General features: G+C 33.9%; 1 protein-coding gene and 1 long non-coding RNA gene across 2 annotated transcripts in view; one reads left to right on the plus strand and one right to left on the minus strand.

Annotated features, from left to right (window-relative positions):
- Positions 1-1,440: 1,440 nt before the first annotated feature.
- LOC123539376 (uncharacterized) lies at positions 1,441-22,197 on the plus strand. Its single transcript, XR_006683965.2, has 3 exons — positions 1,441-1,529; positions 4,644-4,726; positions 22,064-22,197. It is a non-coding gene; the product is annotated as an uncharacterized LOC123539376 (long non-coding RNA).
- LOC123539375 (cardioacceleratory peptide receptor-like) overlaps positions 19,545-22,601 on the minus strand; it is a 56,520-nt gene continuing 53,463 nt past the window's right edge. Inside the window, exons 5-7 of the mRNA XM_045323940.2 lie at positions 22,107-22,272; positions 21,245-21,373; positions 19,545-20,294 (exon numbers count right to left, since the gene is read on the minus strand). Of these exons, the coding sequence (XP_045179875.2) occupies positions 20,053-20,294; positions 21,245-21,373; positions 22,107-22,272 (537 nt within the window). The 3' untranslated portion in view covers positions 19,545-20,052. The remainder of the gene's footprint in view (positions 20,295-21,244; positions 21,374-22,106; positions 22,273-22,601) is intronic.

A 22,601-nucleotide genomic window follows, 5' to 3' on the forward strand; every position in this document is an offset into this window, starting at 1 on the left:
TAAGTACAGATATATTTGCTAAGAGTGTAGGAAAATATTTGATCGTATTTGATTTCAGGAAATTGCTGCCATTGCAACGGTATTTTGTTCAGTTGAACACCCGATAATGAGACAGCGAGGCAATATTTATTTATTTTTAACCCTTACCCTGCTGAATTTCTGTAATGAACTTGTCTTCTGCCAATTTGGACAATACCATTAACTGTTAAAAGGGGTAGTTACCAAATACATACTGACTGAATAGCGACCAGTGCAGACCATGACCAGTCTGCACGGATGTGCATTCTGATCATGATATACACTGGTTGCAAAGGCAGAACCAATCTGTCCGGCATGGTACGGGTTAATACGTAAACGCAATTTTATCGGAAATATCATGGTGTAGGCAGTGTAATTTGTTTTATGTTGAAACTGTGGCAATTTTCTATTTTCCGAACAGTTTCAGTAACAAGTTCAATTTAAAAAGAAACAAATCATTTTCTATGGTCATTCTTGACACATATTGTTCAAAACTTTGTAATTATACTTGTTTATGTCTGAAGAATGGTTTTGTCTAAAGTAATACAACACCACTTTCAATGCGTCGTATAAGATTAATGTTTTTGAACCACACAAAAACACATTATATTGGATGAACTTTTTTGTTATTACAGATAATGGGGAAATGCTCTGATTTGTGTATATTTAGTTTCTTTCATAGAAGATTTTATTCGAAATCCAAACTGTTTAATTTGGTTTTTCCTCATATGAATCTAAGTACTTGGATTTAAAAATGATTTTATGAGCATGATTAGGTTTGTTTGCCGTCACCCCCAAAGCATATTGGAATGACAGATTTTTTTTTCGGCGTGTGTAAAGAAAGAGAGTGTTCGGTTCGTTTGCCTCGGCATACAAGTTAAATGCATCAAGAGCAATACGATTATGATTATGGATGGTATATAACTTTTGTAAATAAGATTTTCTTGCTGAACCATAAACAACACATCAGCACCACTGTAACTTTATCTTTCTGGTACGTTTTTGTGTTAGCTTTGTTCTGAAGCATATTTAAGCTGTTTGCATCTCTTACCATTTATAAGTAAACGCTTTAGGTAATTTAAAATAAAATATGTCAATGTTCAAATTGTGTTTATAATGCACGGTCAGTCTCCTCGCAATAAGTCATTAACAATCATCTACCGGTAATTCTACATGCTGAGATGTATCTTATTGTAGATACGACTGTACCATGGTGTAACAATGATTATTATATCTAAAGAAAAAGAACATTCCCCCAAAAATAAATTTGAGCCGCGCCATGAGAAAACCAACATAGTGCATTTGCAAATTTAATAATAATAAATTATCAGTAAGAAACTTAGAATCTAGATACTTACAACTTATGTAGAGTCTATAAGGCGCCTCGATGTTTCTGCTCTGTCGTCATAACACGTGCGATGACGTAGATAAAAATGACGTCATCTGGCCCAGCGCTTTCGGCTGCAGATCTTCACCGCCGCCATTTGTGATATAATACAGCCAAGCCTAAGGTAAATTCACCTTTATATTTATGTAAAATCTAAATGTTTTGCGTATTTACACTGTTGTTTAGGCCTAAGAAATTATTTGAATCGATGCCGAGCATCTTTGAGTTGATCTTTCGTCTGTTCTAGTTGTAGGCCTATCATTTTGATAAACAGGCTGACCCGATCGGGCTTTCGACATAAAAACTAATATTTCTTGAATAAGAATGAAGATATTTCTTTCAAACTTGGACCATTTATTAAACATAACATATGAGGCATATTAAGATAGAAATAACTTTGTTGCCTTCAGTTTTGTTAGAATTACTTCCCATTTTATGGAACACATTCTAGTCTCCAACATCACGACACATTTTGACACAGTCACTAATGACCTACTAAGCCAGTACCAGCATGGCTTCAGATCTAAGTATAGCTGTGAATCACAACTGATCAGCTTTACATAAGAAGTTTACGACAACCTTGAGCAAGGTCAACAAACAGATGTAATAGTAATGGATTTTAGCAAAGCATTCGACAAGGTTGATCACAATAAACTGATATTTAATCTTAATGAGCTGGGTGTCCACCCTCTGGTATCACAGTGGATAAAGTCATTTTTGAAGGGCTGAACCCAAAGAGTAGTTGTAGACGGCTGCACTTCTGATACCCCGCCTGTCCTGTCCGGTGACCCTCAGGGATCTGTCCTAGGGCCCTGTCTCTTCCTGGCTTACATTAATGACCTACCAGATTCTATTAGAAATAAGGCAGGACTGTTTGCAGATGGTACCATAGTATACCTTACAGTCAAGTCCTCATCAGATGCCCAAACACTACAAAAAGATTTGTACGCCCCATACGAAAAAGAAATTTAATAAAAGGTCAATAAAAGGCAAACAAAGGGCTAGCAAAAGGTACTTCTATGTTTTGTTAAAACCTTTTATAAGCCTTTCATTTAACAAAATACTAACAAAAGACTATTAAGGATTTTGTGAGTAATACATTTTGTTTACCTTTTGTTTCAGACACTGCCTTTTATTAATGTTTCATTACACTTATAGTTTGAAATTTACCTTTTATTAGCATTGGATTAGACTTATTTTCTTAAATGTTGCCTTTTATTAATGTTTCATTACACTTATAATTTGAAATTTACCTTTTATTAGCATTGGATTGGATATATATTCTTAAATGTTGCCATTTGTTTGTATTTCATTCCACTTAGAATCAACACTGACATATTTTGTACTTGATTTCAAAAAAAAAGAAGTTTTGTTAATATTTCAATACATTTGTAAGTTTGGATGACTTGTTTCACAAAATCTAGCATAAACAAATTAGTTTCATATTTCATTGATATTGGCTAAATACTGCTGCTGCTGTTTTGAATTTAGAGCTACATCTACCATTCACTGCGTTCTTCATAATTACACCTCTGACGAGTGCAAAGATTTGTCAGTAAGTAAATGGCTACTGAGCACAGATATTTAGCCTTTTTTACCCCAGTGACCTTCACCTTTCAGACACGGCCCAGCCACCATCTTCTCTGGAGTGATCTGTACCAACCCTAGACGTGCATATCACTAGCATATTCTGCTTGGCTGCACAAAATGGCCGCCAGAGATAAATATAGAAAATTTTGTCTGGCTTTCACAGGTCAAACTGCTGGCTGGATTTCAACATAACTTAGTGACAAGTATCACCCCTAGTTGTGCATATCACCAGCATGTTCTACTTCACTGAACAGAATGACCGCCAAAGTTAAAAATAGAAAAACCTTGTCCGGCTTTCATAGGTCAAACTGCTGGACAGATTTTGACAAAACTTCACAGGAGTGATCAATACCATGCCTTGTTGTGCATATCACCAACATGTTCCGCTTCACTGCACAAAATGGCCTCATCAGCTAAAGGTATACATAGGGGGAAACATGCCCGTCTGTACTTATTCCGTGGAAAACTGAAAAAGCTTGGGAAAAAAACCTTGGAATCTCACACTTAGAAAATTTAACATGAAGAAATTCTAACACATAGAAGAATTTAAGCCCGGAAACTCACACTTAGGAAAATTTTAGCACAGAAATTTCGACTTAGTAAAAATTTGGCACGGAAAAAGAGCACGGAATGTTTCCGTGCAAAATTTAGACTAAGTCCACACTGATAGCTAGAAATTTTAGACATCTTTTAACCAGGGAGTGCAATATTTATGCAGATATTCATTCTAAAAATTATTCATTCAAATACTGTAAAATCAGATACCCTTTCAAGATTGAAATTTTGTGAATATGAAATTCCTGTTCTATATATTTCCATTTATAATGCATCATTTGCAAATGCATAATTATATTCTTTATCATACATAATTTTAATTAAGCCAGCCCTCAATTTTCACAATTCTGGAAATTTTGAATACAGTCAAACCTGTGTTAAAAGACCACCTGCGAACAAAGACCACTTTTACAAAACCTGTCTGAAAAGACCATCATTTTGTTCTCCGGTCAGACCATTATCAATGAATTATTTAACCAGTTTTAAGAGAGACAATCTGTGAACAGAGACCACTTAAAATAATAATTAAAATTTCTCCTCCAAAAACAATTCCAATGTTTTTCTCATTCCATAGAATTCCTTAGATTTTTTAAGATAATGCTTTTTCCTACTAAGTAAGATTTTTTTATTTAAATTGCACCAAAGAGTTCATTGAAAATCTTAAGATTTGTTTGGATTATACTAGGTATCCAAATTAATTGAAATGAAACAAGGAATCTAACTAATTAAAATTTATGTCAATGTTTTCATTTTGTGTATTAAAAGGATGTTAATTAGAATTCTATCATTTAGCTATTATTGAACATTTAAATATAGATCTATTAAAATATAGGCCCAAGAAGTCTTGATATATTTTGCCTCATTATTTTTTACTTTACCCAAATCTAAAATTTCAGTTCAAAGAGTTGAAAATTCACAGAACATTTGAGTCTGAAATTGACATATATTGAAGGAAAGCAGGCAGAAATAAGTTACACACTAGACTTGCATAGTGTCTGCCTTTCGTCATTCATTGAGTATAAATCATCATATCTGAATTCCTTATTTTAATACTTTATATTTATTTATTCTATTGCATTTCTTACATTTTCAGTATCTAAAAGAATGAAATGAGAGTGCTCCTGCAATGCTTATATAGATGGAAATTTCAGATTGGCTGCCTCTGTATAAATATAGGTAACTGATTGCTTTGTACATGCTTAAGGCCTCACCAAATTAAAAAGTTGTTCATCGAATTTAATTGCCACTTGTATATTTCCAGAAACACAAGAAAAATTTGGCTTGCGCTTGCCCCATGGAAAAAAATCGAGCTAAGATTTGTTTGTGTGCTTTAACTAAGTACTCTTTACGGACGTAACTGTGTACAAATGCTTATAAATAAATTCCAGTCCCAGATTGTTATAAGATAGTCACTTAAGTCACAATAAATACATTTCGTCTATAATATGTCATGATATATGCATGCAGTTACGCCATTTTCTTCGATTGTTGCAACAAAAATCGGATTTATTTCATTGAAAATTGGGTGAAAACTCTCACTAATTTATTTCATAACATCAGTCTACATTATTAGTCCCCTACTGGTTGCATGAAAACCAGTTTCGGGGACTATAGGATTGCACTTTTCCGTCATTCTGTCCGTCCGTCCGTCAGCAATTTCATGTCTGGTCCATAACTGTCATCCATGAAGGGATTTTAATATTACTTTCACATAAATGTTGAGAACATTCAATTAAAGAATTGCTGATTTATTAAGAAGAACTTTATCTTTTTTTGAAATTTTGAGTAATTCATGGACAATAACTCCAGAGACTTGGAGGATCTTCCTAGTTAATGAACTTTGCCTAGATATTATGTCCAGGATCAGTGAGTGATGAAGTTTGGTGACCACTGGATAAGAGCTCCTCAAGTAAGATAGCAAACAACTCATCTTTTTAAAGACAAGACAGACATATTTTTAATCATCTGATTTTTATTTTTGCATAATATTTGCATAGTATGTCTATAAACAGTATATTCGATTCCAACAAAACAACCAAAGCCACAACAATAAATTCAAATGCCGATCATCATCTATGGTGTGAAAAATTCCATCTATTTGTGTAGATATGTGAAAATGTGAAATTTACAAAACAAATTTCACCAAAGTTTTATCGCAAACTCCTTGACTCCTTGGCCTTTTCCTTCAGAAATTCTCCACTTAATGAGATATTGTCTCTACGTGTCCCCAGTCTCCCCCCCCCCCCCCCCCCCGCACACACACACAACCTTACCCACCTAGCAGGACTTAATGTATCCGATTTGTAACTGTCACAAATTGCACTCCTATTTTTTCGGAATAGTGCTTAGGTTTTCTTTTTATGTCAAATTTCTCTTTGATTCTAGCTTTTGTTTAAAAACTAGCATCAAGGGCATTAATCATCTCAATTTTTTGTGTCCAAAGAAATAACTTTTCTTTTCATGCCAGACTTAGACGTAGCCATTTTGATACATAAACTACACAACAAGTCCCTTATACGTACAATGAAAATGTATTTTCACGGACAGGTGTACAAATGAAAGTGATTATCGTTCAATTTGTAAAGACATTATTACATGGACTCGATTGTAATAGATAAAATAACTGAATACATAGTGTTAATCTCTTTATTATGTATTTATCGATAACAGGTGATAATCACTTCGATAAATTATCAACACTGCATAGATTCAAACTGTTGAAAAAATCAGGCGTAGCAAGGGCGAAATGGCTGCCAACTTCAAAGATTAGTTCGTATAAAAAAATGGAAACTTATAACATTTTAGCTCATTTGGACATCCAAAATGTGTTCGTACCTCCCGAAATTCGTTTGAAGCGAGCTCGCTCTTACCAAAAAAGTTTTACAAAGAAAATAGAAGGACTCGGCCGGGGAATCCGGATTTTGTTCGTTATTGCCAAAAATTCGTATCAAGCGAGTTCGTATTAAGTGGTCTTGACTGTAAATCATTTTTGGTACGGCGGAGGGGGTTAGAGACTGAAGGGAGACTGGTTTGTGCTGTTGAGCTGACGGACACCAGAATCTAAAAGTGATTTTCTTTTCTGTTTTCTTTTGATTTATGAGAAAAGGGGTTTGGGGTAATGTGGGGTGGGATAGTTATGTGGATTATTGAACACTACACGTCGTCAACAACCTATATATATTTCAAGTTTCAAATAAATACGTTCAATAGGTTTTAGGAGTGCCCTGTATATGGAATACAGATTTGACATTCAACTTTAATTTGTGACCTTGACCTTTGAACTACCAATTCAATTCATGTACTTTGCACATCTGTCTTTTGACCTGCTAGTCTTGTCTCAGCTCCACCTACCTATATGCCAAGTGTAAAGGCAACAACGTAAATGGTTATTAAGTGATATTCCAGACACGAACTATGTCGGACAGACTGGAACTTTGAGCTCATTTGTGAACTTTACCTTTGACCCATCGAATCAATTCAAATGTCCTGCACGTCGTTCTTACACTACTTAAAGTTCTGCCAAGTTTTAAGTCAGTACCTTATACACTTAAGGCCGTAAGTTCTGCACGGTGCATAAAAAGTAAAATAAAATAAATTAACGTATCCGTTTTACCTGTATTTTAATTTGATATCCAAATAAATTCATTTTCACAAAATAATCCAAAATCTGAACAAAATTTATCCATTAAAAACATTTTATGCAGCTTTTGTTAACACTACCACCAAAATCAGTTTATCACTTCAATTTCAAGTACATCTGAACTTAATCCCCGCTAATAACGGATATGTCCACCGCCTGCATTGCATACGACTGTACATCTTCCTCTCTGAATGGGAAGGAGCATTATCTTGTTGTAGAACGAGTCCAGGATTCCGCCGCATGTATGGGACGACAACAGGACGTAAAACTTCATCGACGAAACGCTGAGCTGTTAGGCCACGTCGTCTAGCTCCGGGGTTAACGTTATCTAAGAAAACAAAACGTGTTTTCCCATGGTACGTAAATCCAGCCCATACCATTGTACTTGGGCCACCGAAACGATCTCGTTCCATGACACAGGCGTCGGCGAACCTCTCATTACGACGTCGGTAAACGTGCTGACGTCGGTCGTTGAAATCAATCTGAAATTTGCACTCGTCGGTAAAGAGGATTTGACGCCAACGCTGTAATGGCCATCTTTGATGACGTCTGGCAAAGTCATTACGATTCCGGCGGTGCCTAGGTGTCAAACGGGCGCCGCAATATGGACGTCTTGCACGTACTCCAACTTCACGTAGACGACGTCGAATCGTACGCGCGCTCACATGATGACGGGTCCTGCCTGGCGTGATCCTAGCAGTATGAATAGGAACTTCTAAACGTCTTCGTAGATGAGTTATATCTATCCACCTGTCCTGCTGACGTGTAGTTTCACGTGGACGTCCTGTACGTCGACGGTCGTTAACTCTCCCGGTAACGCCGTATCGTTGTCTTAGACGACGAATGGTATGTTCGTGAACTCCAAAGTTTCTTGCAACTTGCGCCGCAGTGATCCCACCTTGCAACTGGCCTATAGCGCGCAAACGTTCCTCATTTGAGAGTTTTATTGTGACGTTAACGTCAAGATTAATCAAAGATATGCACTGGCGAATGACGTGTCAGGTTTAGTCAAAGCAAGATAAGCATAAAAAACTCAAAATTACATTGTGAATCTACACGTTGTACATTGCACGTGAAATTCGTGCTCACCATAACCTCTCAACCGAGACATTGTCGCTTACTTGAATTTTTAGAACAATAATTTGTAGATTTGTGTAGGAATTAAAATAAAACCGGTTTTAGGACAATTGGTCAAAATTTGAAAAAGTTATTACACTTCTAAAACCCGTGCAGAACATTTGGCCTTAGGTGTATAGTTACATTATGCGTCGGAATAGATTGATGGGCGGACGAAGAGACGGATAAATGTACATTCCAATACAGTCATATTCATCTATATCATATCCAAAACGGACGTAAAATAATACCCTCCTGACGTGTTGAATGTTTCCAGTGAGTCTATGGAACAATCACGGTATTATAACTATTTTGATCCTGAATGAAGATCTTTTCTTATAAAACCGAATTGTCTTGTAATCCAAATGCTTTGTAGTGTTGCAGTAATGATTATCAGAACACTTACAGTAGATAACGTTTACTTTTTGAAAGCTATTCACCCTATAATTATTATGATACGTGTACAAGTGTACTGTAATACTTTACTTTTACAATTGCAAAATTGTGTTACTCATCATTTAATGTTTCTCATGTCATAAGTTGTCTCATTGCTTTGAATAATTTAATATTGTGGCTTGCTTTCATAATACAGCAATTCAGCAGTGATTAAATAACTAATCCCGAAATATGGCCAGATTTCCCAAACGCAAATATGGATAGCGTTTGATCATTGTGTTTTCATTAATATTATATAATTTTATGTTTGTTCGTAGGAAAGGCAGTTCCGTAGAGACATAAATCGGCATTATACTCTTATATTCAAATCGAAAAAAAAAAAAAACAACACTGAATTAATCAATCAGAAAATTCTGCACACCATCATCGATATCTCTTCATTAATTTCTTTCATTATTCGCAAAATTGTCGGAAGGATAGACGGACGGACGGACGGATGGACGGAAAGGTAGGTAGATATACGGACATACGGACAGACACAAAGACAGATACTGATTTGAAATTTACTTCACTGAAAACCGTAACCTGCAAATAAACATCAGTAACAATATAGCAGCTGGTTTACAAGACAAATACTATACAGTTGAAATAAAACGAAACTGTTATGAACGATGTAAATTAGTTTTTCTTTTTATAAACGTTATTTTGCCGTGATGATTTCTGATGCCAGTTCGCTTAATACAAAATGAATATTTTTTCCTTCTGTATTTACAAGCTTAATATTAATATGTGACTCAATTTTGTTATGATAAATTAAGTCACGATATTGTCATTGCTTTTGTGTTTAGCCAGGAATTCACAGTGTGTCAGTTTTCCTTACAAGAAAAGCGATTTCTATGGAACGTTTGTAAATGATAATTATAACCTGTTATGATACATTATCCTAATAATGCTAATATTAGCCGCGTCATGAGAAAACCAACATAGTGCCTTTGCGACCAGAATGGATCCAGACCAGCCTGTGCATCTGCGCAGTCTGGTCAGGATCCATACTGTTCGCTTTCAAATCCTGTTGCAATTAGAGAAACCGTTAGCGAACAGTATGGATCTTGACCAGACTGCGCGGATACGCAGGCTGGTCTGGATCCATGCTGGTCGCAAATATGTTGGTTTTCTCATGACGCGGCTCATATCACAATTTAAAATATTTTCTATTTTGAAATAGCATTCATTTGTTTTTCATCAAGTGAAATTAATCTGAAATCTCTACACCTAACAAAGTTCTTCAATAGTGTATGGTTGGATATGCAAATCTAAACGCGTAGTTGAAATAAAACAAAAGAAGAAAACGAGTACAAAATACACATTTAAAGAATCACAAAGAGGTACTTCTTTAGAATGGGCAAACAACATGGGCTGTTTTAGACAAGTGATACGTCCGACTGTGAAATGATAAATGTAACTTACGTCCGGTATGTCTAAGAGCAAGCTGAATCACAACCTCCTTTAATATTTAATTCTTTATAATTTTACCGATGTAACAGGAAAATGCCATGTCCTTGAAATTTCCGAATGTAATTAACATAGCTATCTAAGCCTCCGCATTTGTTTTTGCTGAAATGTCTGCTAATAATTATGTAAGTAAAACTTTTATTTGAAGAACGTTTAACTATTATGCAACAAAGAAAGCAGTAGTTCTAATGTAGTACAGTCCTCAACAGGACAAATATAATTTGTAAGGGTAAAATAAAAACTTATTCTTACTACGAAAGACCGGTGGTGACTTCGAACTTCATACTTCACAGTTCAAACTTCACACTTCATATATATAATGCTTAATACACGTACAAATCATAGGAAAGTCTGAACTGTGAAATTTGAAGTCTGAAATGTGAAGTCTGAAGTTTGAAGTTTGAAGTGTGAAGTAGAAAGTCTGAAGTTTGAAGTGTGAAGGCTGAAGTGTGAAGGCTGAAGTTTGAAGTGTAAAGTCTGAAGTCTGAAGTTTGAAGTGTGAAGTCTGCATTTTGAAGTGTGAAGTATGAAGTTTGAAATGTGAAGTTTGAAGTGTGAAGTATGAAGTTTGAAGTGTGAAGTCTGAAGTTTGAAATGTAAAGTTTGAAGTGTGAAGTCTAAAGTTTGAAGTGTGAAGTCTTTTTCGGGCGTTTTTTTTCTATTTTTAAAATAACCTGGAATTACCGAGATTGGGCATAATGAAGTAGAATAATGATTATGGCTGAGTTACTTATGACTCCAGAGGCGTAATTTGAATGAATATCGTAGAGTATAATATACTGTAAGAGAAGAAGATATTAAAAAGGTTTTCCTTTATAAGTCCGTTTAAAAGTACTGTCCCTCGGATGGGATAATTTTGAATCCAGTGGCATAATTTGAATACCTTTAATACTAGAAGGCCGCTAGGTAATGCCACACACCATATATCTAATTTCTATGCTTTTCTGTTTTACACATGAATATTTTTAAACATATTTTTCCTTTCGTTTACTATGGCAACCACATTTCTGCATTGAATGAAATTGTTTTAGCAATGTGTATGTGCGTCACCCACCCATGTATCATTCCCGTGAGATTGTTTAAAAAATTATCCCGATAGTTTTTCTCAAGAAGATTTTGAACGGACGGACGACAGACAGTGAACTTCCCCTTATTTTTCGAATATCAACAAGTGATATAATCTAAACTCGAAAAGTCGTCTATTTTCCAAGAACATTCAAAATGTACACAATCAATAATACTTAAAACTCAAATAAGAAGTGGCATACACATCTATGCCAATACACAATAAGCAGATGACGTCAAGTCACGTGATGTTTCATCTACGAAGTGCGAAGCGTGCAGTGAAGTGTAAAGTTTGAAGTCTGAAGAATGAAGTTAAAAGTGAGAAGTATGAAGTGTTAAGTCTGAAGTTTGAAGTGTGAAGTATGAAGTGTGAAGTGTGAAGTATGAAGTGTGAAGTTTGAAGTATGAAGTATGAAGTATGAAGTTTGAAGTGTGAAGTCACTACCGGTCTTCCCTATACACAATGTCATAATACACTCGTTTTCCGCAATAAACCAGCCGTTTAGATTTGGAGGAAAAAGAACATTGGTGAAATCATTTTGCATTCGTTAAAGAGGTGTATGTATTTGCCAAAAATGCATATAAAAGCTTTCAGGTTTAGCGGTAAATCATCAAACCATAGAAATATTTAGTAAACAAACAACATTTTAGTAACAATCTAACTGTACATTACATGTTCTACCGAACTGTCCCGTATTCTGATTTTCATTTGTATAGAAAAATAGAACAATTCTTGAAAACTACTTTTGACCTAGTAATTTAAAATTTCAATACTTTGTTATTGTTACAAATGCATCAAACGAAGATATGTAACAGTTCTTTGAAAATGGTGAATTTTAAAAGCGATTAATTGTCTTTAAGAGTGACCCCTTTATGCAGCGCTTTTCCGGAATTCAACGTATATATATCTGTAAATTGACAATTGTCTTGTAAATTAATATAAATGTTTTATATACTGTTCAATTTTCATTTATTCTCTTTATGATTTGGTGTTGTTTGAATGTTTTGACTAACTGTTAATGAGATTATTTTCTGGACAAACGTCATTTAAACATTGAATGAAGTGGAAAAATTAACTATTCGCAATAACATCTTTGGTATTCACATGTGGCATTTTCTCTTAAATGATATCTATATACATCACCATTTAAGTTACTAAATTCTTTATGGATTTAAGGTTTGTGAGTACATCCTTTCACTAGTACATGAAGTGTTTGTTTTTTTTTGTGTAAGTTTTGAAATAAATATTCAGTAAAAGTGAATTTCTGGCGTTAACTTCTTTGGTAGTCCTCAAAGACATAGCTGATGGAACAAAATTGTTCGACGAGAAACAGTCATGTAGTCATTGATAAGGCTCAAACTGTGTAGTGGGTATTCCGATAGGATACAGTATTTGGTTTTATACATGTTTCCAAAATTTTATTTTTTCCATGAAGTGGGCAAAGACGTTAATTTTTAAAACAATGTTGTTAAGAAGTGGTTAGATAAGAACGGACCTTGTATTTCAGTAACAATACGTGCCGACTCGTACTGAATATTTTAATAGAATGTTTTATATAATCTTCACAGCCGTCACAAAGTCAAGAGAAAACTTAAACTGATTGTAGGGTTCTACCTTGACTTTGTCATTGCAGATATGAATAAACAATACGTTGTACAATGGAATTGTCTTTTCTTGCACAATACCATGAAACGATGTGTTGTTCTTTGCCTGTACATATCACTGTCATTTAAATGATAACTTAGTACCGACATGCAAACATCGGTAGATCGTAGATCGCAGATTTGGCTGTATTTCGTAATTGTCTATTTGACATGTTTTCAGTGAAGGCACAATGAATTTTTACACTGGTTTCTTAATTTCAACAAAGTGCTAATGGGATTCGTCTGAAAGAGACTGGACTTTTTTTTTTGAAAAATGATTTGCAACTGATGCTGTGATAGAAGGAGTTTGCAGAACTTACTGATTATGTTTTGTGTGTTTTGTCCTCACAGTCAGGTATGTTGAGGGTATACCAGCATCTAGCATTTTAGCCATTCATTTAACAACATTGGTCGAGGGAAATATTTAACACTGTTCAAATACTTCTATAAACGATTCCTATGTTTACAAATAAGATCAATTTATCAATCAGAAATCACAACAGAAGATTTCAATGTTCTTATATGTTTTTTGTACCTTTTGTGTAAAAACGAACATATCATTAATCAAGGGGTGGGTAAACATTGTCCTTCGGTCTACCCGTCAGTTAACCAGTCGTACACTGCTTAAAATATATGTTTTCGTAAAATTTGGTACATTTATAGAGGTCATTCAGCACATGGAAACTGGTTCATTACTAGAATGTATATAAAGTATATACATGTCATTTTATTTATATGTTTGCCTGTCAGTCTCTAAACATTGATCATATGATGTCTCTACGTGTAAAATATGCCTTGTATGCTGATTTAATTTGTTAAATATGAATGTAGCTCCTATTAAAGCACGAGTCCTGCAATAGATTTGAAAGGACAATACAGTAGTTTTCATAGAAGCTTATGGATAAATAATGGACAATATGGAGAAAATTAAGGCCAATATTTTTGTCTTGCTATGTCTTAAGTGCAGTTTGCTTTGGAAACAATGTATTTTCCAAGGTGATATAATTATAGCTTATATTGTGAAGATTGCATTGTGTTTTCGATACTGTATATTCGCTTTTATAAAACTGAAACAATTCTTTCACTCTTCTATTAATCTCAAGTAATTTCAGGCTATTTTCATTTGCAAACCCTTTTACTATTAGAAAGAAATACGTTTTAAAATTCGCAATTTTAACTTCAGTCGGTAGGCATGTCTCTTTAAACATAATGAAACTTGAGTGTTTTGAAACTATACTATGTCTTGTATTACATTTATATAAGTTTCAATAATTGCAGTCGTAAAAGGTTCATGTTATGCAAAAAATAGGGCTCGCTACCAGAATGAAACACAAATTACTAGGAATTTCTCTTAAACGAAACGCTGCTAGATGTATTAAGGAAGATTTGTACACCTGCTCCTTCACTGGAATTATTTGTGTTGTTTACTTTCACTCCTAACTAAAAGCCGTAAGCTTGGTCTGAAACTGTGTTTAGGAAAAATGGATGTAAAGGAATTTAGAAGAATGCATTCATATATACTGATGATATCTTATACACTATATGTCAAATACAAATGATATTGATTTCGAAAAACGCACGATACATGTCCTTATAAGAATAACAGCTTTTTCATCATCAGGCCGGATGTGAATTCATTAAACATAAATATGCATTAGGCAGAACTGATCGTATATACTTTGTCAAAACGTTCAACAGTTTTGATGTTGTCAAATAGTGTCGGTATATGCTGACCTGCGTATATACTTACATAACGCAGTTGTTTTCACGATAATCACAATAACTTTACTATGATATTTGCATAGCACTTGGCACTAGCAGAATATTATTTAAAAACATTGGTGTCAATTCAAAGAAATAGAAATCTTTTTCCACTGATTTCTGTTGACTTCCTTGATGTTCGTAAAGGCAAGTTTGCTTATCAATTGATGTAGAGACGTATAAATTTGTTTCCTTCTGCTGCATTCGACGACTTTAATAGCATAGCTGATATAAATAATGGCTAGTGGGAATCAAATCCGATGATATCAAAGAAATACATCAACTAGAAACAGCCAACAGGCTATCTTGACATTTTCATTGTATTTATAATTGTTAGAATAAAGTAATCAATTGATTGTAGAGACGTAATAAATGTGTTTCCTTCTGCTGCATTCGACGACTTAAATAGCATAGCTTATATAAATAATGGACAAAAAGATTGGTTTTGCTAGTTGGAATCAAACTCGATGATATCAAAGAAATACGTCAACTAGAAACAGCCAACCGGCTAACTTGACATTTTCATTGTATTTATATAAGTATTAGAATGAAGTAAGCAATTATAGCTACCGATAACTACTAATAAACTTTGATAATGTGGCAGTTGACCTCAATACAATCGACACTGTTTATTTTCCAATACAGGTTAATCCAATAATTGCTTCGCAATAGATCTATGACAGATTATCTTTGAACACCCCTGGAATTTTTGGACTCAACTGCCACATTATCAAAGTTTATTAGTACTACTGTTGAATCCACAATAAACGTTGTCGCATTGAATGTTTACTCATGTACTCATACCTGAGAAAAATATGTAATTGTCCCAACATTTAAGTGTTTATTCAGCTTAACGAGGGGCACAGTATCACACTCAGTTTAAATACTTTACACACCATTATAGCTTTTTACATAACTGGTATTCCCTGGATGGAAACATTTTCAAAATGGATTTAGCTTTGAGGTGGTACATTATCAAATTGAAAACAGTATCAGTGATTACATTTAAATGATTGAAATATTATTGCACTGGATTTTCCTGGCGGTGTAACAAGACATGGCACAAATTTGTTATTATTGTACGCTACGCTTTATAATAATGTTTCCTTGCCTAAATAATGTAGACACATTCAAAATAAATTGAAACAAAGTCTTACACTAATCGAATTATTTACAAATTATATCAAATACTTTATATTCATACATGTATAAGATGTTTTGTTATTTCCCGTCAACGATTTTTTTATTGTTCAATTATAAATGTATTGTAAAATAAACAAGTAAGCTCAGGAACTTCTTTCTCAAGAAACGTATATACATTTCTTTTTGTAGCATCCGAAAGGGTTATTAGTCCCCTAATGATTCAAAATAAGCTTTTGGGCCTATAGGATTGCGCTTTTCTGTCCGTCCGTCCGCACTTTCGTATTTGGTCCATATATATCTGTCATCCATTAAGGATTTTTTTATTACTTGACTCAAATGTGCCCCATAATCATGACAACGTGTTTTGCGCAACACCCATATCCCAGTCGAAGGTCAGTGGTGATTTTTTTTTCCTTTCTGGTCCATCACTCTGTCATTCATTAAGGGATTTTAATATTATTTGACACAAATGTTCCCAGGAGGCAATTTTTATGCGTAATACCTAGATGCCTAGTTCAAAGGTCAAAGGTCACATTTGAAGGTCAAACGTCAACATTGATCTATTTCTGTCCAGTCTGTAAACTATTTTGATATAAGTTTATGGATTATATGGACCTAATTAAAAAGATTTGTCTGTGTATTTTCAGATTTAACTGTTATTTTTGAAAACGTAAATTTAACAGTTATAGATATACACATTATCTTAATACAAATATTATCCTATATAATACTGTACTGATGATAAACCCGGACAGATGATAAAGTCGACCACCTTGGAAATATTTTATTGCAATCGGTTATTTATAAAATTGAACACACCATCTAATAGTTTCCATTTACAACACCAACTGGTGTAAATAAAAACAAAATTGGTAAATATTCTGTTTAAATAAATGACTTACATTTATCTGTATAAAAATATTTATCCAAAATTACTGAGGAAGAAGGTCTATTAGATGATGTGTTCAATTTTATAAATAACCGATTGCAATCAAATATTTCCAAGGTGGTAGACTTGTATTTGACATATAGTGTATAAGATATGTTTTTTTGCGCATGCTAACTGTCGCCACATGAAGGCCTGACATTGGGATACTTTTCGTTACTTGATCAGGAATGACTGTTGCAGCGTTTTGGCGAAAGTGTCAATATAATACTAAGAAGAAAATTTTGTAAATGACAAAATGTTCGAATTTATCATCAGTCAACCTGCTTACAGCCCCCATTTTACAAACCCCTTTCAGGGCCCCACTTCGTGTCAGTTTGCTAACTAAATATAAATTTGAATTATGTAAAGTTTTCAGCAAATGTTAAGCTTTATTTTGATACCGACCATTGATTACAAATTGCAGAAATTAAAAAGTTACAGGTAAAAACCTCATTTTCTGTTCGGGTTTATCATCAGTACCAGTATAGAAAAAGAGACGTTTAATTTGCAAATTATTTAATACAATATGGAAAACAAAATGTGGTTCTGTTCTAATATTTGACGACATTAAACAATGCGGAAGTTAAGCACAACTGGTCAACAGGAAATGTCAAAATCAGCTAAAATACACATCGACCCATACATGGAAATGTACACACAGACACACGCACTAAGCCTCTATCGGTTATTTTTAAGAACAAAATGATATATTATAAACTTTTCCTCAGCTTCGAAGTAAAAATCTTTGGCAAATATTTATATTTGCTCTATTTGATCTATAGATATATTATATACGGGCATTTTATGGTCACAGTTATTTCTAGAAATATGAGATATAGCTATAAGGTCAATTCGTAGACCAATTGGTCATATGCTATTAAAGCTATGTTTGCTAACAGTAAAGTTCCTAATTTTACATAACTAGTAGCGTTTCAGGTTCTAAGTACATGAGGATAAAGAAGCGTTTACAGAGAATAATTTCGCTTTCTCATTCGCCGGTTTGCTCATTGGAATTCCTAGGTCATTTAAATATAAATAGCATTAAGTATCGTTTGGGAAAATTTATATTTTTGTTTTGTTCTCATTAACATATTGCTGCTTTGTCATCCTTCGCTTAATTGAAGAGATTGAGGAGATGATAGATTAGATATGGCTTATGTTGATGTTCATGTCATTTTTAACGAAAACAATGAGGTAAAATGATGATGTCCTATTAAACTGAATGTTTCGTTATGACTGGTCATTTTGGAACCTTTCGATGCTTCTGCTAATAATGTTTCGCTTTAGCTGGTGCTAGGTGACGTTAGGGATTTAGCACATTTCTCTACCTCTAATGTGCTTTTAAAGAAGTTATTCGCCTTTAAGTTATTTATTATCAAAATGTCTCAACGTGGACGAATTATCATGCATTTGGTGTAAGACATTTTATGGACACATCTTATTCTTCAGTTGTTAATTTGCACAAAATCATGATAAAAGGATTTCTCATTTGTACCAGTAGATAATGTAACTTGTGGAAGTAAGCGCTAATGAAAAGAGACGTTTTGGAAAAAGAGAAAAGAAAGACGTTGTAATGCTAATTCTGCCTGCCCTGTTAGAAGTTTCTTAAATCATTTAGAGATGGTAAAGGATTTTGAAATCGGTTTTAAAATCATAGAGTAATGAACATTTGATATTTGTTCAAAATAACAGCCATATTATTTTCCATAGCAATGCTGAACAAAATGGCAAATTAAAGATATCCCATGGTTATCTTTCACTAAAATTTTTGTCTTTAGATATTTACTTCAAATGAATAAAATCCTCTTCTAATGTATTTAACTTTAATTGTTATATAAAGTTTATTTGCGTATTGCGCTACATTCATATTTTTGTTGTGTTTAACGTCGTACCGACACAAATATAGGTCATATGGTGACTTTCCAGCTTTCATGGTGGAAGAAGACCCAAGGCGTCCATCCACACGGGCGGGCATATAGGCAGAATCACCGACCTTCTGTAAGCCAGCTGTATGGCTTCCTCATACGAAAAATTAAATCCCCCGAGTGAGGCTGAGGGGCAAGTAAGACCTTAGAGGTCCCTCACCAACATATCAATTAGATGTCAAACAGTAACATCTGATTGTTAAAAAAACAGGCAGTGTTTATAGTGGTAGTACACATTTATACTGTGTTTATTTATACATGTATATTGTTTGCATTATTTTAAACCTTATGCATAATCAACAGTGGATTTGTGAAAGCGAATCAACGGTTACTAATAGAATGACGTCAGTAAAATTGTTAAAATGGGTATCATAACATACTACCTGCAGCATATGAAAATTAGATAGATATACAAGATGAATTTATAAGCCTTGTTTTCTGTTATAGCATAGCATATCTGTGGCAAATAGATCATAACCTTTTTAGTATGTGGTCCATGACATGCTTCCCAGTCTTGTATCAACTGCTATCGCTTTTAATCTGATTTTGATTTGCTTGTTGTGTTATTTGATCAGCAAATTATAATATTCTCGGATTGTGGCATTGTAAACACTTCACAGAATTCTGGAAAAAATATCGTTACTACCTTTTTTACTAATTGTGAGGGTCACACTTAATGTGTATCAAACATCGAACAGATGAGCATTCACTGGTACTTTTGGGGCAATAAAATCATTTTGTGTTTAGAAAACAAATAAGAAATAATGGGTGAAGCAGAATCACAGATAAATCTATATTCGATGTTCTTGCTAATGAGGCTCATACTATTTCATGTGTTAAATTCTTGTTGACAAATAACAAATATATTTTTCAAGATTTTAGAATTTATTGAACACTTGTACAAATAACTAAACGGAAAAGCTCTTGTAGTATAATGGCTCTCATCACAATGTTAAATATCGTATTCCTGGACTCGTATTCTCTAGGCAGCCTTTATGCAAATTGCGCACCAAATACTTTTGATCGTTTTAGCACATTTTCCAATTATTGGAGAGTGACTGAATACAAGCGAATAAATAATTATGTAAGATACAAGCAATAATTAAGCACTGAGTTTGGAGCACTTTTGTAACGGCTCGTGACGTGTAAAAGTTTATACAACACCTCTCGCAGACGAGGTGCAACTGATCTTATTCGAGCAAAAATAATTGTATAATGAAAAAACATAAACAAAATATAAACAGTTTTTCCCTTTCTGTAACTTTGAAGTTTGATAAAAATATACTAAAATTAGCGATTGTCTTTTAAAACGCAAAAGTTTCATTTACAATTAAATTTCTCCGCGTTTGATATTATTCAAACTTAATAAATGTCAAAAAGTTCCAGTGATACCATGTGAAGGTGGAGGAGAATTACAATTGGAATGTTTCTTAAAAATCCTCGTGCACATAGCTGTGTTGAATAACGTGTATATCAGGGGATTTGCAGCGGAATTCAAAGGCGCTAGGCTCTGTAAAAAAGTACTAATGGCAATCATTTGCTGTGACATCGGGATATGTCCATATACTGACAATAAGTCCCATATGAAGTAAGGTGACCAACAGAAGATGAAAGCTGAAAATAATAAAAAAACACGAATCAGTAATTTATATGCAAGCAAAACGTATACATTGAATAACAGCATCTTACTATATAAATTAATTTTCATTGAAATATGCTCCATGTATTATTCACAGGTGTTATTATTCAGAAATATAACTTTATATAGTTTAGTATTTGCAAAATTTTATGGTGTCCATAGCTATACTTGACTTCCTATAACTTCTTAAGTATGTAGCTAATCATAGCTTTGCGTTTTCCAAATCTCGTTGTGTAACATACAAGTTTGAGGATACAAAGCATATCTCAAATCTTGCAACCATTTTAAAAGATGCCAAGCAGAAATATGATTGTATAGAAAATTGTGTAATGTTAAAGATTTATTCGAGTTTAAGTTATATACATATAATATTCGAGATGTATTAGACTTTATGTAGTGGCCTCTGTGGAAGAGTGGAGAAGGTCGCTGCAATGAAATAATTTGTCCTTCTATGCAATAGGTCGTAACGCAAGAGAATTCTTTCATCTACAGGTACCTTCAAGCTTAGTTAGAAGGATGATGATTCTATACATGCCTAAAACAATGGTCAGAGATACATAACGGGGACTCCCGCCGCCTCTTACAATCAAAGTCGTTACATGACCAAATAATATCCATATAAAGTTATTGGGTCTTTTTCCAATTTTTGAGACCAAAGGTCGCAATATGACCACAATATACCGAAAGGGGTATTACAGGGTCTTATCCTACCATTTTAGACCAATAGTCGCAATATGAGCAACATTGCCCGCATGACAATATAGTCTTCTTCCAACAAGAAAGGTCTAAGGTCGCACTATGATTCAAAATATGCTAGGGTGGGTATATTGACTTTTATCCATTACTAAAAAGATAGATAGCCGCAGTGTCCTATCGCTGTGTCCTTGTTACTTAAAGCCAAAACAACAGGATAAAATGTTCTTACCTAAAACTATAACAAACGTCATTTTGATTGTTTTTATTTTAGCCTTCGGTATTACACCTCTTGAACTGGAAGCACTCATACACTGCGTCTTTGTCTTCGAAGTACTGGTAAATCGTACAGTAATGGAGCCTATTAAAAAATTCATGTTGTAGAAAACAATTTGAACCAGTTTATAAACTTGATACTGTAAAAAACAAGTGTCAGCGTTTGCCATATCTATCAATGTTTTATTTGTTTAGATTCTGATTATATTTCATTATGTCTTCATTTTTTAAAGACAGATGTTTGCAAGTAATTTCCTCTGTAATGTAAATGGAGTGAAGGAAAATAATTTACTAAAATATTTGATTCACATGGAACCCTAGAACATTGATATTTAAAGCACCTAGGACGGTTGCTTAACACAGAATTTTCGTTGTAACATATTTTAATATCTCTCTAACTAATTTAGTTATGAACAAACTGAATGTAATATTATTAAGTCCAGAAATGAGAATTTATGTACAGATATTAGGGCAATATATACTTCAAAAGCTATATCTAGCATAACATTGTTTCTTACTCAACGCGGTTTTCAATATCCATGTATAATAAGCAACAGTTTCATATATTAACCAAAAACAAGAATGTCTGTTTACGTGTAGAACAATGTTAAGTGGTTTCAAGTGAAATGGCCCTTTGGTGTTTAAGAATAGCATTTTGAACTTTCAACAGTTACTGCATATTCTGATTTGTCTTTCCATTTCTTTTCTGTTTAGTGTCTATCCTTTTGCATTCCGTGTATTTCTAATTGCCAGTCAGACAACTTTACAATTTCAGAACTACAGTAACAACGTAAGAATGAACGTTTCAACATACGAACCGTTTTGTGACAAACATCTTGTCTTCTCGTTACATCCATTCTCGGAAGATGACTTAAATTTCATGGATGACTTGCTCCAGATGATGACAACGATAATAATGTAGCAGCTCGCAATGATTATAGCCGGAATGATAAACACAGCAAAGGATACCAGCGTCATGTAAAGCTGAAACAGATACGACATTAAAAGTGATACTTAACCATACATTAGGAGTGGAAATATACATACAGCTCAGACAAGTAATGTTTTATAACGTCAGTACTGCACCGTATTTACGATGCAATGAGTTTTTGTTATTACAGGATAGACTTTACCTCTTTCGCGAACTTATCTATTATTCAGGTAATAAAAACAAATTTAAGTTATATAATTTCGGTTCTTTATCACTTCTGTAACTAACTGTTTATTCAAAGGTAGTTATACAATGTACCAGCACACCGCCATGTAAACTAAAACACGTGATCATATGCAGACAGAGTGAATAAATATGTGAA

The sequence above is a fragment of the Mercenaria mercenaria genome, chromosome 18, assembly GCF_021730395.1.
Source record: "Mercenaria mercenaria strain notata chromosome 18, MADL_Memer_1, whole genome shotgun sequence".
Taxonomy (NCBI): domain Eukaryota; kingdom Metazoa; phylum Mollusca; class Bivalvia; order Venerida; family Veneridae; genus Mercenaria; species Mercenaria mercenaria.